Here is a 15,825-nt window from a genome sequence, read left to right as displayed (position 1 = left end):
AAGTTATTTCAAAATCTTATTTCAGTGCTGTTTTGAAAATTTTCATAAGGGACTAAACTGGTGCACACTGGCACAGAGTACGCCACAGAACCCTAATTTTAAAAAGGAAGGGGATGACTAATTCTACCCTTCAATATCCCAATGCTGCTAACTTTCTTAATGCATTACTTCCTGACCATACAGATCTATTTGCTTGCAGTTCTTCAACTCTCAGAAACCTTAGATTTTATATTTACTTCCATAATAGCCTTTTTTCCTCACCCCTTTGATCAGTCTATTAATCACTTTGGGGGCCTCTGAGTGACAGTAATCAAAGAGCTAAACTGCACATTTTCTTAGGATTTTCCCCAAGATAACAACTCTCGCAGCTGCTACAACTATGCTGTACACGTAAGTGCAGACATATCTTATGCACAGGTAAAACACAAACACTTTAAAATTAGGTTCTAATTAAACAAGAAGCTCCTATAAAGCAAAACTAATGTTTATTTACTCCTCAGCTTAAACTTTTCTTTGAAATCAATGACCCACATATATTAGCACATATATGCAGGCAAGAAAAGCCTGCAGTGTAAGTGCTCTCAGCAGGGGGAAAAATGGGATGGGGAAATCAAAAGGCTGCCTTGTTGCTCCACAAAACCATTTCTGATTCTTAATGTCAATGAGGAGAAAAAATGGGAAAAGACATCCGCATTAATAAATGTAAGATCTACCTGTTGTTGCGAATTGTAGTCAAATAGGCCCACAGTTGCTGCAGCTGAGTCCACAGGTACCTGAGTGCCAGAATAATCAAACTGAAGTGGCTCCATTCCAACATGTTCCATGGGATCCAGTGGAACACTCTGGGACTCGATGTTTGAGAAATCTTCCACAGGCTTTGCACCATTAGTACTTGCTAGCTGTGCTAAGCCCTCAGATCCATTCTGGTTTGGCCCTAAAAGATCCACATCGTTTGCAGAGTTTGGGCAATTGCCAGGAGTCCGGCTAAAAGGGGAAAAAATATCATCAAAACATAATTATTTGGAAAGAACTGTTTGTTACCTGGTGACTTCCTGTGTATTTTCCATATCACATTACGAAGCGTTTTAAAGTGCTGGCTCCCACTTTCAATCGTTATGTGTTAATAATAATAATAATAAATTACTGGAGCAAACTATAGGGAGCATACAACACCCCTATTAAAACAGCTTCATTGGCTGCCGATAAGTTGCCGAGCCAAATTCAAGGTGCAGGTCATGACCTATAAAGCCCTAAACGGTTCGGGCTCCGCCTATCTCCGCGATCGCATCTCCTTCTATGAACTGGCACAAGCTCTAAGATCTTCTGGGGAGGCCCTCGTTTCAGTCCCACTACCGTCTCAAGCGCGGTTGGTAGGGACGAGAGAGAGGGTCTTCTCAGTGGTGGCCCCCCGTCTCTGGAACGCCCTTCCAAAGGAAATAAGACAGGCTGCATCCCTCCCCTCCTTTCGTAAGAGCTTGAAGACCTGGTGGTTTCAACAAGCCTTTGAAAATGACCAGTTCTAACTCAGCCCCACACACTGTCTAATACGGCCTTATTCTTCCTACCAGTTACCCAGATTCTTTCCTCTAATCGGCCCTGGAATGGACAGCCACAGACCTAATATTATTGTTGCCTGCCATAGCATTGCACTTAATTCCCGGGCCCCTAGAATTTTTGGGCTTGCACAAATCTTGGCCCGGCCTTTTAAATTTTTAATTGCCTTGAACAGGCAGGATTACTTTTAATATATGTGTGTTATGGCGACAATTTTTATGTTTATATTTTGTTTGTTAATCTTATGGTTATGTTGTTTTTACTCTGTATGTTTTGTGATATTACTTGGGAACCGCTTTGATTCCCCTCGGGGAGATGGAGCGGTATATAAATAAAGTATTATTATTATTATTATTATTATTATTATTATTATTATTATATCCCACCACCTATCTCCCAAAAGGTATTCAGGGCGGTTCGTCATCCTGTGCATCTAAATATTATATGCTAATTTTTTTTCTGTATGAGCACCTACAGAACGCCATGTATGGTAGCTCCGTGCCTCCCACTGACTTTCTATTGGACAATGTAGCACGTAAAAAACCCGTATATTGGGACATACATACCTAAAATCTTTTGCATCAGCATCAATGCCATTCTGTACAGGTAAGCCATTGGCCTTGTCCATCACGTCTACTTCTTCTTTCAAATCACCTAATTTATCACCATCAAAAGTGCCCTTATTTTTCTTGTCACCTTTATCACTGTCATCATTTTCTGTATCCCTTGGCCCCTATTGAAAATGGGAGTAATTCTCACTGTTTTGATTGCAAATTATACACAAACAGACACAGGCAACAACACTTTTAGTTCATCATGTATAAAAATCCACTTTAGCATCCACTGTTGTCTATGATATTACTCTGTTATTTCTAGGGGTAATTTTTGAGCTACAAAGAGAAAACAGGATGAAATGTTTCGGGGACAGTGCCTCACTGCATCTATACAAGTTATTATTTCCTGTCCAGAGTAATGTCCCTAGATACACTGAAGTAGAATCTTGTGGTACATTAGAGATTGACTGCACCTTAATAAGGTATGTAAGGGAAGGTAGTGATTTAATAAAATAAACACCCCTGGACAGGCCCGTAGCCAGGATTTTGATTTGGGGGTGGGGGGGGGGGTGAGGATCTATCTTAGCAAACCTTTTGTATCGTTATCCCAATACCTCCATGCATATGAGTTATAGTACCCCCATGCATATGAGATATATTGAGCATGGTGATCAGATCATGATATGAATAAATGTTAACAGTTTAAATAATGTACCAGTAAGGCCTTCAGTAAAGCAGGACTGAGACATGGTTCAGATTTTTCCAAACCCCAAAGAACTGAGCAGGAGTGAGGGGTGGAATGCTCAGCTCTCTGCAGATATAGCTCATTGTGGGAAAGTGAGGTTGGTGCATGGAAAATTATGCTTCAATAAGAGCAGGATACTTGCCTGTAATTGCAGCTTTTAAAATGGCCACCTGTGAATTCATATAAATGGGTCTTATGATTGTGCAGAACCACTATCAGAGCATTCTAGAGCTCAACAGTTTCTGGGAAGAAATGTGTTCTCCAATATAAATGCCTTGGTGAAACTCAAATTATGAACAAGATAGGTTCTAGAGGTCTGTTCTTAAATTGGATTTGTTTGTACGTCAGAACAGTGTTATTCCAGCCAAATATAATATTACATAGCATAGGGAAGGGTTAATACCCCTGTGGTGTTTGGTTTGCTACCTGTGTCCCTGTTCAGAAGATTTCACCCCACTTTCAGTCTCTGTGAGAACTGGAATTTTTGCGGAAAAAAGGACTGGAGATAAAGCTTCAGTGCAGACCCCCTTTCCCCGTGATAGCACTTCTTCCAGGAGTGAATTTCCCTTCCTAGCTGTAGATTTCTCTCACTTTCTGTTGTCTCACTCCCATTCTTAACTTGGAGTCATTTGTTAAGTCAGATGTTTGTAACTCGGCGACTGCTTGTACAGGCAGTTCCCAGGTTACAATCAAGATAGGATCCGTAAGTTTGTTCTTGAATTTGTATTTAAGTTGGAATAAATACATTTTTAAGTGTAACACCACATAAACTTTTAAAAGGAAGTTTTGGGTAGCATAGGGAAGGGTTAAGATCCCTGCAAAGTTGTTTTGCTGTTTGTGCCTCTGTTCACTTTCTGTCTCTGTAGCAATTGGATTATGAAAACGTTGACTTGTTGTGAAAACAAGGATTGGTGATAAAGCCTCAGAGACACCTTTTCCCCCTGATAACAGGGGGGAATTTTCCTTCCTAGGGGTAGATTTCCTCTGACTTCCTGTTGTCTCACCCCCATTTGTTACTTGGAGCTGGATGTATGTCAGACGTTTGTAACACAGGGACTGCTTATATATAAAATTGAAACTTTGTAAAAGGTAAATTTTCAAGAAGCTGGATTCTGCACCTCATCCTACTGCTTCCATTTTTCCTGCATTTCCAGAAAATTGTACCACACCAGGGAAGAACTTCGACAGCAATATGAGCTGTTGGAATTTAAAAACTATGTAAAGACCTATCTCTTCCAGCAGGCTACCCAGACAGTCTTTAAACATGAATTTTAAAGGTGTGTCCTTTGTTTAACCTCAGTTTTGTGTATGTTAATATGTATTGTGTACCGGGATTGTGGCGCAGCTGGCTGAGTGTCAGCTGCATTAAGATCACTCTGACCAAAAGGTCATGAGTTCGAAGCCAGCCCGGGCTGGAGTGGGTGTCCAGCTATTGTGTAGCCCGTTGTCGACCTTTGCAACCCGAAAGACAGTTGCATCTGTCAAGTAGGAAAATAAGGTACCACCTTGTGTGGGAGGCTAAATTTAACTAATTTATGAGGCCATAAAGAAAAAAGACTCCGGGGAATGTGGAATGCGGAAGAACTTCATCGGTGTCGTTGATGGATGATGAAAAGCAGCAGCTCCCCTGGCGGCCAGAAAAAAGTTAAATAGCCTCGGTGTATTTGTCTGTTAAATGTTGTTTGTCATACTGGCATTGAATGTTTGCCATATATGTGTTTACTGTAATCCGCCCTGAGTCCCCTGCGGGGTGAGAAGGGCGGAATATAAAAACTGTAAATAATAATAATAAAATAATATTTTATAGAGATTTGTTGTGGTGTTTAAGTTTCATAGAAATACAATTTTTATATGTGCATTTTGGTGCTTTTGCTTTGCTTATGAGTTTTAATTATTCTGTAACCTGCCTCAAGCCATGAGGAGAGGCAGTTAAGAAATACAATTTGTTATCATCATCATCACAGGATGTCTCAAACCTATACCTGCTGATAGATTTGATAAGCTACCTGGCATTGCCCCACTGAAATGCAACGGGAAGTTGCTGCCAACTGCGAGAGAAATAAGGTTGAATACTGTGAAAGCCACCCATTATATGGCTATCAGTCTCCTCCCAGAAGACTCAAATCAAGGTGAAGTTTCATGAGAACCACTACTCCTCTAAATGTTTCCCTAGCAACAGCAAGAGTATCCCTCTGGGCAGCAAAATCAGGTAATTCCAACTGGATGCCCCCTCCTGAGGGTTTTCCTCCAGGGGCAAACCAAGAATGAGCAACATGGAAGTCCTGAAACAGACTCAGAAGTGCAGTGGGCAGATCAAAAGACAACCTGGCCAAATGGGATGACCTAGAAGAATCCTCCATCTTGTGCTATTGTGGAGCAGAAAAAACAACTTTGCACTCGTATGCTTGCCCACCATAACTTGCCTCATACACGGAGGAAGAACTATTTAAAGCTACAGAAAATGTAGTTGCTGTTGCCAGTTTCTGGTCTGAAATTATTTAGCTGCTTCTGCTCCTTTTATTTTATCAGTTTTATACTTGTTTATTTATGCAATGCTTTTGACACGAAATCAAAGTAAAATATAATGTGTACCGTCAGGTTTTTTAAAGCCTGTATTGAAAAGATAGCTGGGCATTCATTTCTGTGCAACTATTCCCATCCTCTACTATTAAATAAGCTTTCCTACATTTGCATTATCTTTTTTGGAATTTAGATTATTGTAGGACTAAACTCTTCCAGTGCTGAAATACAGCAATCCGTTTCAGCAATACACATCATGCTTAGAAGAGACAGTGAAACTATGTATAATCTGATATACTTACAAATCCTCCTTTTCTGAGACATGAATCCCCAGGGGATGAGCTCAACACATACTCCACCATGCTAACTCCAAGTCCACCACTTTCTGATCGTGGTGACAGCACTGAGTTAACCTCACTATTCACATGGAAACCTTGGCCGGGTCTTCTCTGAACCATGATTGGTTGGGAAACAGAATGATCTGCAACAGACATACATGTAACGTCACTTGTCTTTTGCAGTATTTGTTTAGAAAAAAAAAGTTATCAGCAGTTTCAAATATGAAACTCCTTCCCACTTGAGGAAAGTCAATTTCGCAATCTCTACAAACCAGAATGGTCTTAGCCATGGACAACAAGAAACCACAGTATTTAAACAAATATTCTGATAGCTGATGAATTCAAGACACCAAAGTAATCTTGCAAGCAGTTGTTAATAGGATAGCTACACACATCCATCTATAGTGACCCACTTCTTAATCTTTCACCAGGCAAATGGTGCCAAGAACAGTGAAAATCAGTCGGTTGTTTTGAACTGCACTTAAGGACCAGCAGTCCTATTGAAACAGATGAGAGATACACTTCATGTGGTCAGAGCAAGCTTTAGCCTCAATTCTCTTCCATACCCACACAGCAAAGTCAGTGGGAGTTCTTATTCTACATGTAACTATAGTATTTTAAAATATGAGAACTCTACAAATTTAACTTCACAATTATTTTGACATCCCATTTACGACTTTTCCCAAAATGCTTTTGCTACAAGAGCTGGAAGAAGGAGAAAGTTCTAAATAAGAGAAAGCAGCTTGTTTCAAATACTTTTCAGTTATGATAAGCAGGAGTACCTGATGTGCCCCACGCACTGTCTCTCCACTGATCACCCAAAAATATTCCTTTTGGTCCATCTTTGGTTGAATCATCCGACTCCCAAAATTTCTTCCCTGGTAACAGCTGCTATAAAATAGTTTTAAAGGGTATTACAAAGCGTTTTATTTATTTATTTTTAAAAAAGATAAGCTCAAAAGACAACACTTTGGTATGTTTTCAACTGTCTTTCTCGATCTCTAATATACTGAACTAGAATAAAAGGATCAGAAATCCATCTTGTCTTCTGCCCATATCATCACTTGAGAGGCCCCTCCCCCTTCTGGTACCAACGGCTGCTCTGGCCAGAGCGAAGACAGAGGGGAGCAGAAGACATTTCCATCTTGTCTTTACTAATAATATAATATAGTATATTGTATATACATATAATATTTATAATATCATAATGTAATACAATATAATACTAGTAATCATAATTCAGTATTATAATTACAATTATATATTTAATTACATGTAATATTACTAATAATATTTTTAAATATAATGGTATAGTGCAATATAGTAATATATACTGATATTGTACTATGCTAATAATATAATATATTGTATGAAAATATATATTGTAAGCCGCTCTGAGTCCCCTTCGGGGTGAGAAGGGCGGCATATAAATGCCGTAAATAAATAAATAAATAAAATGTGGAAAAATATGCAAGATCTATTGTTGAAAGAAGAAAATACATTATTATTGCTTTTTCCTATGCCAGCAAAATTTCCATGAATGAAGGACAGCAGAATCATCCCAGTAGGGAACATATTATTGCTATATTTATATACCATGTTTTCTCTCTTAACAGAGACTCAAAGCAGCAGTCTTCAGGAAAAAAAGTTAATCTGTCTGAGAGCTTGTGGAATCGCTGCCTGCCAAAGTACCAAACGTTGGGCCAAATAGATAAAACAGTCAGATCTTCCTATATTCGTTGCTCATACTTTTGTTGAAATATATTTATTTTTTATTTATTTTTTATTTAAACTTATATGCCGACACTCCCCTGGGTCTCGAAGCGGCTTACAAGAATAGCTAAAATCTAACAAAATTTAAAAGCAATTTAAAACAATTTAAAAACAACAATATCAAACATTAAAAGCCTGTCGAAACAGGTATGTCTTACATGCCCTGCGGAAAGCTGGTAAGTCCCGCAAGGCACAGACTTCAGGTGGCAGAGTATTCCAGAGTGATGGTGCCACTGCTGTGAAGGCTCTGCGTCTGGTTGCTGTTAGACGCAAGGTCTTGACACTGGGGACTTCCAATAGATCTTGGTCCTCAGAACGGAGGGATCTCTGGGGTTGGTAGGGGGTGAGGCGGTCCCTCAGATACATCGGCCCCAGACCATGCAAGGGCTTAAAGGTGAGTACCATCACTTTGGTAACCAATGCAGCTGTAGTAAGATTGGAGTTATGTAGCATCTCATCGGAATTCCCGCAAGAAGCCGAGCAGCTGCATTTTGTACCAACTTGAGCTTCCGGATCACCGACAGAGGAAGGCCAATGTAGAGGGCGTTACAATAGTCCAGTCTTGAGATGACCGTGGCCTGGATCACCGTAGCTAGGTCGTCCCAGGACAGGTAGGGGGCTAGCTGTCTAGCCTGCCGCAGATGAAAGAAGGCGGTTCTGCTAACGGCGGAGACCTGGGCATCGTCACCAGAGGGTCCAAAAGGACTCCCAGACTCTTTACCAATGATGACGGGCGTAGTGCCTCGCCATCCAGGGTAGGCAGCTGGATGTCCCCACTGCCCGGTCGACCCAGCCATAGGATCTCCGTCTTTGCTGGATTCACCCTCAACCTGCTGGCACACAACCATCCAGTAACGGCCTTGAGGCATTGATGGAAATAATCGGGTACAGAGTCCGGTCGGCCTTCCATCTTCAGCACAAGCTGAATGTCATCAGCGTACTGGTAACACTCAAGCCCAAAACCTCGAACCAGCTGAGCAAGTGGTCGCATATAGATGTTAAATAACAGAGGGGAGAGAATGGCCCCCTGAGGAACCCCACAAGATAGAGTGGACCTCTCAGAGACCAGGCCTCCCCTCTCCACTCGCTGTCGACGGTTGTGAAGAAAGGAGGACAGCCAGTTTAAAGCTGTCCCCCTGACTCCAGCAATGACAAGGCAGTGGGTCAAAAGATTGTGGTCGACTGTGTCAAATGCTGCTGTGAGATCCAATAACACAAGCAGCGCTGACCCGTCCTGGTCAAGCTGGTATCAAAGGTGATCCGTGATGGAGACCAGCACAGTCTCTGTCCCGTGCCCCGCACGGAAGCCGGACTGGAAGGGATCTAGTCCGGCTGTGTCGTCTAGGAATTGCTGCAACTGCTCCGCTGCTGCCCTCTCAATCACCTTGCCCAGGAACGAGAGATTCGAAACTGGGCGGTAACTGGAGGGAACCGAACAATCTAAGTCTGGTTTCTTCAGCAGGGGAGAGACCACCGTCTCTTTTAAACCCTCTGGAAAAACTCCTTGCTCAAGGGAGCTGTTTATAATCTTCAACAGAGGGTCGCGTAATCCCTCCAAGCAGGATTTCACCAACCAAGAGGGACACGGATCGAGGGAGCACGTGGTCGGTCTAGCTGCAGCTATGAGCCTATCGACAGCCCCTGCGTCCAGCGGGATGAACCGGTCGAGGATGCGCCCAGCAAGTGGCCACAGAGTCTCAAGTTCTCTCACTGTATCAATTGTGGCGGGGAGGTCCCGGCGAAGTAGCGAGATCTTGTCTGCAAAGTAGCTCTGAAAAACCTCGGCTGAAGGGGCCTGATGACCACTTTTTGGGACGGTAGGAACCGTTGTTAGAGATCGAATTATTTTGAACAATTTTGCCGGGCGTGAGCTAGCAGACGCTATCAAAGAAGCATAATATACTCACTTCGCCTCGGCAATAGCATGCTCATAGGACTCCCTAAATGCCTCATAAGCTGATCTCGATGCTCCGTCACGGAGTTCTGGCCACACGCCCTCCAGCCGTCTCTTTTCCCGCTTCATCAGTCGAAGTTCCTCGGTGAACCAAGGAGACCGATTTCGGCGGGGTCTGAGAGGGCGTCTAGGGGCGATCTCGTCGAGTGCATTAGATAACCTGATGTTCCATGTGTCCACCTGCACATCGATCGAGTCGCTGGCAGGCTCCAGATCCCTCAGAACATTACGGAACCTACTGGGTTCCATAAGTCTCCTTGGGCGAGCCCAAACTGGCTCGGTGCCCTTGCAGCGTGGGTAGGCATGCTCCAACCGGACTCTCAGAGCGCAGTGATCCGACCATGGAACCTCTATTGTGGAGGCTTGGGTCACTTGAATTCCTGCGCTGAAAATCAAATCTAGCATGTGTCCCGCCCGATGCGTGGGCCCAGTACTACAAAGCGAGAGTCCTAGTGTCTCCATGGTAGACACTAGGTCCACAGCCACTAATGAACAAGAGCCTGCATCAGCGTGGACATTGAAATCCCCCAAGACGATAACTCTGGGGAACCTCAAGGACCACTCCGACACAGTCTCAAGCAGTTGGGATAGGCTGTCTGCTGGTGCGCTAGGCGCACGGTACACCAGCAGAAAGGCTATGCTCTCACAGGAATCCCACACCAGGCCAACACTTTCGATGCCAGAGATGCTCAGCACAGGAACTGCCCTAAGAGAAAAACTTTCTCAGGCGAGCATAGCCCGCCCCTCCCCCCCCCCGCCATATCAACACAGACTTGAAAATATCAACACAGACTTGGACTACCTCTCCAATGTTGTCTCTTTCAAGACATTTCAGACTCTAATATCAATCTGCTGTAGTCAATATGTAGGGATAACAACACGTCCAGAAGGCTACATTATTCTTTTTTAATTGACATCCCCTACATCCCCTATGTACAAACTCCATTGTCTTGTATGAATCTGTGCTGATTTACAATCCTTGCTATATAGCAGTCACAGGCTACATAATGAACAGACATCTTCCACAATTAAGATTGAAAAATTTCACTCGGGCAACATCCGCAACTTTGAGAAAGAAAAGAACATTCACATCTAAATTTGAGGCCATTGTTGTATAGGTTTCCATCTGGAATGAGGTAGGTCTGGCACAGATATCAAGACTGGAAACGACTGTGACTTCCATGAGGAAGATCAAGATATAGACATAATGGGAAATTATTCACTTACTTCTCCCATAGCCCTTCCTTCCAGAGCAAGTGCTTGAAAATCGTGATTTAATTCATCCATAGATCGGACCTATGAAGCATTGAAAGATTGAAGTTTGTTATTAGATGGACAAACTAAACAATAAAATAGAATGAACTATTCAAAAATAACATAAAAATAGGTGCACCTGACATGAACAAAAATATTAAAAAGACACATCAAGGCTGTAGAAACAGATTTTTTAAAATAAGGACACATAAAGGCAGTTCCCAAGTTAAGAATAAGATAGATTCTGTAGGTTTGTTCTTAAGCTGAATTTGTATGCAAGTCAAAACAGGCACATTTTAAAAGTGTAACTCCAGCCATACATATATAGATAGTAGCTTTGGATAGGAAACAGTTAACACCCCTGTGGCATTTGTTTTGCTGCCTGTGTCCCTATTCAGTAGATTTCACCTCACTTTTTGCCCCTGTAATAGAATAATTTGGTTTGTTGTGGAAACAAAGATTGGTGATAAAAGCTTCAGTGAAGACACCTTTTCCTCATGATAGTAACTCTTCCAGGAGTGAATTTCTCTTCCTAGCTGTAGATTTTTCTCATTTTCTGCTGTCTCACCACTGTTAACTATGAATCGTTTGTAAATCAGATGTTTGTATAGATACATATCTGAATTTTCAGAAGCACAATGTCATTGTTGTTATTTATACCCCTACTTCTGCCTCCCACAAAGGAGACTCAAGGCTGCTTACATTAAAAGAATTTCAATACAATTTAAAATCCACAAATATACAAACATTAAAACAAAATTAAATATCAATGATATTTAAACATATTCAAAGCTAAAACCACAGCACCCCCTGACTTGATCTTAAAAACCTTCTTCTTAAAAAGTAAACCTTAGACATACCAAAGCAATAGAGTTGTTCTTAGAGAATATATATCTCTAATATTCAGTTGTTCATTATCTTTTTGAAAGCTAGTTGGATTTGTGAATTATCTTTCAGAAGCAAGTGGTTCACAGTGTCAATGAAGATATAATAAAATCAATCTATAATTTTCTCCTTGCTAAATTGTTAAATATATTTTGTTTTACGTAGTTTAGAAGATCAAATTAGGTAGGTGACGTCCCCCATTCTCCATACACTGAGTAAACCGATTTCTGGCGTTTGTCATGACTCTTGTCAGCATAGCAGGCGTTATGTTGGCAATTTCTTCCTGGATGTTGGTCTTCAAGTCTTGTAGGGTCCTTGGACGGTTCACATAAACACGAGATTTCAAAAAAACTCCATAGAAAAAAATCACAAGGGGCCAAATCTGGAGAGCGGGCCGGCCACTCCAAATCCACTTGAAAATAATAATAATTGATTGAGAAGATCATTTTGAAGAAGCAGGTGGTAATGAAGAACCTGAACCAGTTGAAGAAGACCTTTGAAGTTGGGCACCATCTCTATGTAGATGTCACACAACTTTACTACGCTTTCCAACCTTATTCCAAGGAAGCTCCCAGAGTCCTGGACTAGTCCCTGGCCACTGTGATGGACTGGATAAGGGCCAACAAACTGAGGTTTAATCCTGACAAGGCAGAGGTCATCCTGGTCAGTCATGAGGCCGATCGGGGTATAGGGTGGCAACCTGTATTCAACGGGCTTACACTCCCCCTGTGAACATAGGTCTGCAGTCCTCTGACACTTGAAGGTCAGGTGTGGGGCGTGGACGGGAGGGCCTTTGCAGTTAAAATCGGTGCACCAGCTGCAACCATACCTTGAAAAGCCTAACTTGGCCACAGTGCTCCATGCCTTAGTTACATCCAGAATGGATTACGACAATGCACTCTCCGTGGAGCTGGCTTTGAAGAAGGCTCAGAAGCTGCAATTAGTGCAAAGATCGTCTGTCAGATTGCTAACTGGGGCTAGCTATAGGGAGCATATCACACCCCTTTTAAAGCAGCTCCACTGGCTTTTGACAAATTTCTGGGCCCAATTCAAAGTGCAGGTTATTACCTATAAAGCTTTATACGCTTCGGGTCCAACCTATCTTTGCAACAGCATCTCCTTCTATGAACCGATGTGGGCTCTGAGATCTGTTGGGCAGACCCTTCTCTCGGTCCCACCACCATCCCAAGTATGGTTGGTGGAGAGGAGAGAGAGGGCCTCCTCGGTAGTAGCCCCTTGGCTCTGGAATGCCCTCCCTAGAGAGATTAGGTTAGCCCCCTCTCTCCAAGTTTTCCGATCCTGTCTAAAATCATGGCTTTTTAAACAAGCCTATGATCTTGAGTAGAGTCTAAGGGTTACTCTGAGGACTTAGTGTTTGCTTCAGTTTGGCACTTGGCTCATTAATTGAAAACAACCAGTTTTATCCGCAGGAGCCCCTGGTGGCACAATGGGTTAAACCCTTGTGCCGGCAGGACTGAAGACCGACAGGTCAGAGAGAGCGGATGAGCTCCCTCTGTCAGCTCCAGCTCCCCATGCAGGGGCATGAGAGAAGCCTCCCACATGGATGGTAAAACATGAAAACATCTGGCCGTTCCTGCGCAACGTCCTTGCAGACAGCTAATTCTCTCATACCAGAAGCTACTTGCGATTTCTCAAGTTGCTCCTGACACGGGAAAAAAATCCAGTCACAACTGTGTTTTATGAATTTTAATATTTTACTATGTGCTATTTTATGTGTGTTTGCAGTCGTAGTATTATGTTATTGTTTTTATGTCTATGTACTGTTTATTTTAAATGCAGAACTTTGGAGTGTTTTGTGAGCTGCCCTGAGTAAATTCGGGAAGATGGTGACTGGGTACAAATAAAATTTATTATTATTATCATTACCATTATTACCTTGATGCCACAGCTGACATGGCCATTTTGTTGTTAACATACACAATTTGTGTTTTGTCGCTGCATCTTTGACACTATCTTGATCAACAGGGGAATTGGAAAAACATGGAAAACAGGTGCATCCATCACTTAAGGGAAAAGATACCCCACAGAAAACAAACTTGCTCCCTCATCCCTGTGACTTCCTCTCACATATTTATACATGGCTATCATGTCTCCTCTCAGCCTTCTCTTCTTCAGGCTAAACATGCCCAGCTCTTTAAGCTGCTCCTCATAGGGCTTGTTCTCTAGACACTTCATTTTAGTCACCCTCCTCTGGACACATTCCAGCTTGTCAATATCTCTCTTCAATTGTGGTGCCCAGAATTGGACACAATATTCCAGGTGTGATCTAACCAAGGCCGAATAGAGGGGTAGCATTACTTCCCTAGATCTAGGCACTATGCTCCTATTGATGCAGGCCAAAATCCCACTGGCTTTTTTTGCTGCCACATCACATTGTTGACTCATGTTTAACTTGTTGTCCACGAGGACTCCAAGATCTTTTTCACACGTACTGCTCTCGAGCCAGGTGTCCCCCATTCTGTATGTTTGCATTCCGTTTTTCCTGCCAAAGTGGAGTATCTTGCATTTGTCACTGTTGAACTTCATTTTGTTAGTTTTGGCCCATCTCTCTAATCTGCCAAGATCGTTTTGGATCCTGCTCCTGTCCTCTGGAGTATTGGCTATCCCTCCCAATTTGGTGTCGTCTGCAAACTTGACGATCATGCCTTCTAACCCTTCATCTAAGTCATTAATAAAGATATTGAACAGGAGTGGGCCCAGGACAGAACCCTGCAACACTCCGCTCGTCACTTCTTTCCAGGGCAATGAGGAAGCATTGGTGAGCACCCTCTGGGTTTGCCCATTTAACCAATTACAGATCCACCTCACCGTAGTTTTGCCTAGCCCACATTGGACTAGTTTCCTTGCCAGAAGGTCATGGGGGACCTTGTCGAAGGCCTTACTGAAATCCAGGTAGGCTACATCCACGGCATTCCCTGCATCTACCCAGCTTGTAACTCTATTGAAAAAAAGAAAAGTCTGGCATGACTTGTTTTTGATAAATCCATGTTGACTATTAGCGATGACCGCATTTGTTTCTTCTTCGTCAGGAGAGAATGCCTCAGACATGGCCATATAGCCCAAAAAAACCTACAACAACCCAACTTTATTTTTATACTCCGTCTCCATTTCCTCGAAGGGACTTGGGCCGGCTTATATGGGGACAAGCCTAGGCAAACATAGATTAAGACGCAATAAAATAATGATTAAAAATAAAATAAACACATCATTGTTGTGTCATTTCCAACTCTTCGTGACTTCATGGACCAGACATATCATAAAACATAACAAATATAATGAAATAATCAATAACCTGAACAGTAATAAATACTGAGTTCGGAGGGCTAGGAGCTTGAGCAATAGTTTCTGGACAGGAACTGGAGGAAAAATGCAAGAGCCGATAATAATACGGGCTAGAAGGGTGAAATCATTTGTCATTTAAACCAATGGATTTTTAACCACTCATCCTCTATTGTTGGCTCCAGTAAGGACTTTAAAAAAAAAACGTGTCAGAAGCAACTTGAGAAATACTGGAAGTTGCTTCTGGTGTGAATTGGCCATCTGCAAGGACGTTGCCCATGGGACGCCCGGATGTGTTACCATCTTGTGGGAGGCTTCTTTCATGTCCCCGCATGGGAAGTTGGGGCTGACAGACGGGAACTCATCCCATCTAGTGGATTCAAACCGCCAACCTTCAGGTCAGCAGTTGAGCTGGCACAAGGGTTTACCCCATTGCACCACTGCGGCTCCACTAAATGGACTAAATGTACAGAAACTCTTACGAGAGCACCCACCCACTAACCTTTTCTTGACTCAGTGAGTAGATCTTCAAGCAGCCTGAATGATGTGGAGAAAAACTTACTCAGCAACTAATAAAGACAAACAACAACAAAACAAAGTCTAAAAATGTAGAGGGGAGATGAAGTACTGACAATTTTAGGAGTGTTTTCCACACTCACGGTGTGAAAACATCCTGCCACATCATAAAAATTTGGCTACAGTGTCCTGAGAACTGGAAATGTTCAACTCAACAAAAGCACCAATGACAGCAGCTTGCTGAAAAAAGTACGGAATTTTTGCACAGCGATAAACAAACAAGAATACCTAAGACAACATGTGAATATACATACATTTTGTTATGGGGTTCTCTCAATGCTATATCTTATGCTAGGGCATATGTGTTAGAAGCCCAAGAAGTGACACATAAAAACTCAGAGATAATACAAATATTCATAGGCTTGCTAGGCT

General features: G+C 42.4%; 1 protein-coding gene across 8 annotated transcripts in view; it reads right to left on the bottom strand.

Annotated features, from left to right (window-relative positions):
* The window catches only part of PUM1 (pumilio RNA binding family member 1), an 80,249-nt gene that overhangs the window by 46,285 nt on the left and 18,139 nt on the right, over positions 1–15,825 (bottom strand). For 6 of the 8 annotated variants that reach the window (XM_060784675.2, XM_060784680.2, XM_060784679.2 and 3 more), the window contains exons 3-7: positions 10,666–10,734; positions 6,494–6,602; positions 5,676–5,854; positions 2,121–2,287; positions 714–984 (exon numbers count right to left, since the gene is read on the bottom strand). In XM_060784675.2, the coding sequence (XP_060640658.1) occupies positions 714–984; positions 2,121–2,287; positions 5,676–5,854; positions 6,494–6,602; positions 10,666–10,734 (795 nt within the window). The remainder of the gene's footprint in view (positions 1–713; positions 985–2,120; positions 2,288–5,675; positions 5,855–6,493; positions 6,603–10,665; positions 10,735–15,825) is intronic. The other 2 variants (XM_060784677.2, XM_060784684.2) reach the window with 1 other exon arrangement.

This window comes from Anolis sagrei, chromosome X (assembly GCF_037176765.1).
Source record: "Anolis sagrei isolate rAnoSag1 chromosome X, rAnoSag1.mat, whole genome shotgun sequence".
Taxonomy (NCBI): domain Eukaryota; kingdom Metazoa; phylum Chordata; class Lepidosauria; order Squamata; family Dactyloidae; genus Anolis; species Anolis sagrei.
This window is presented reverse-complemented; position numbering and strand designations above follow the sequence as displayed.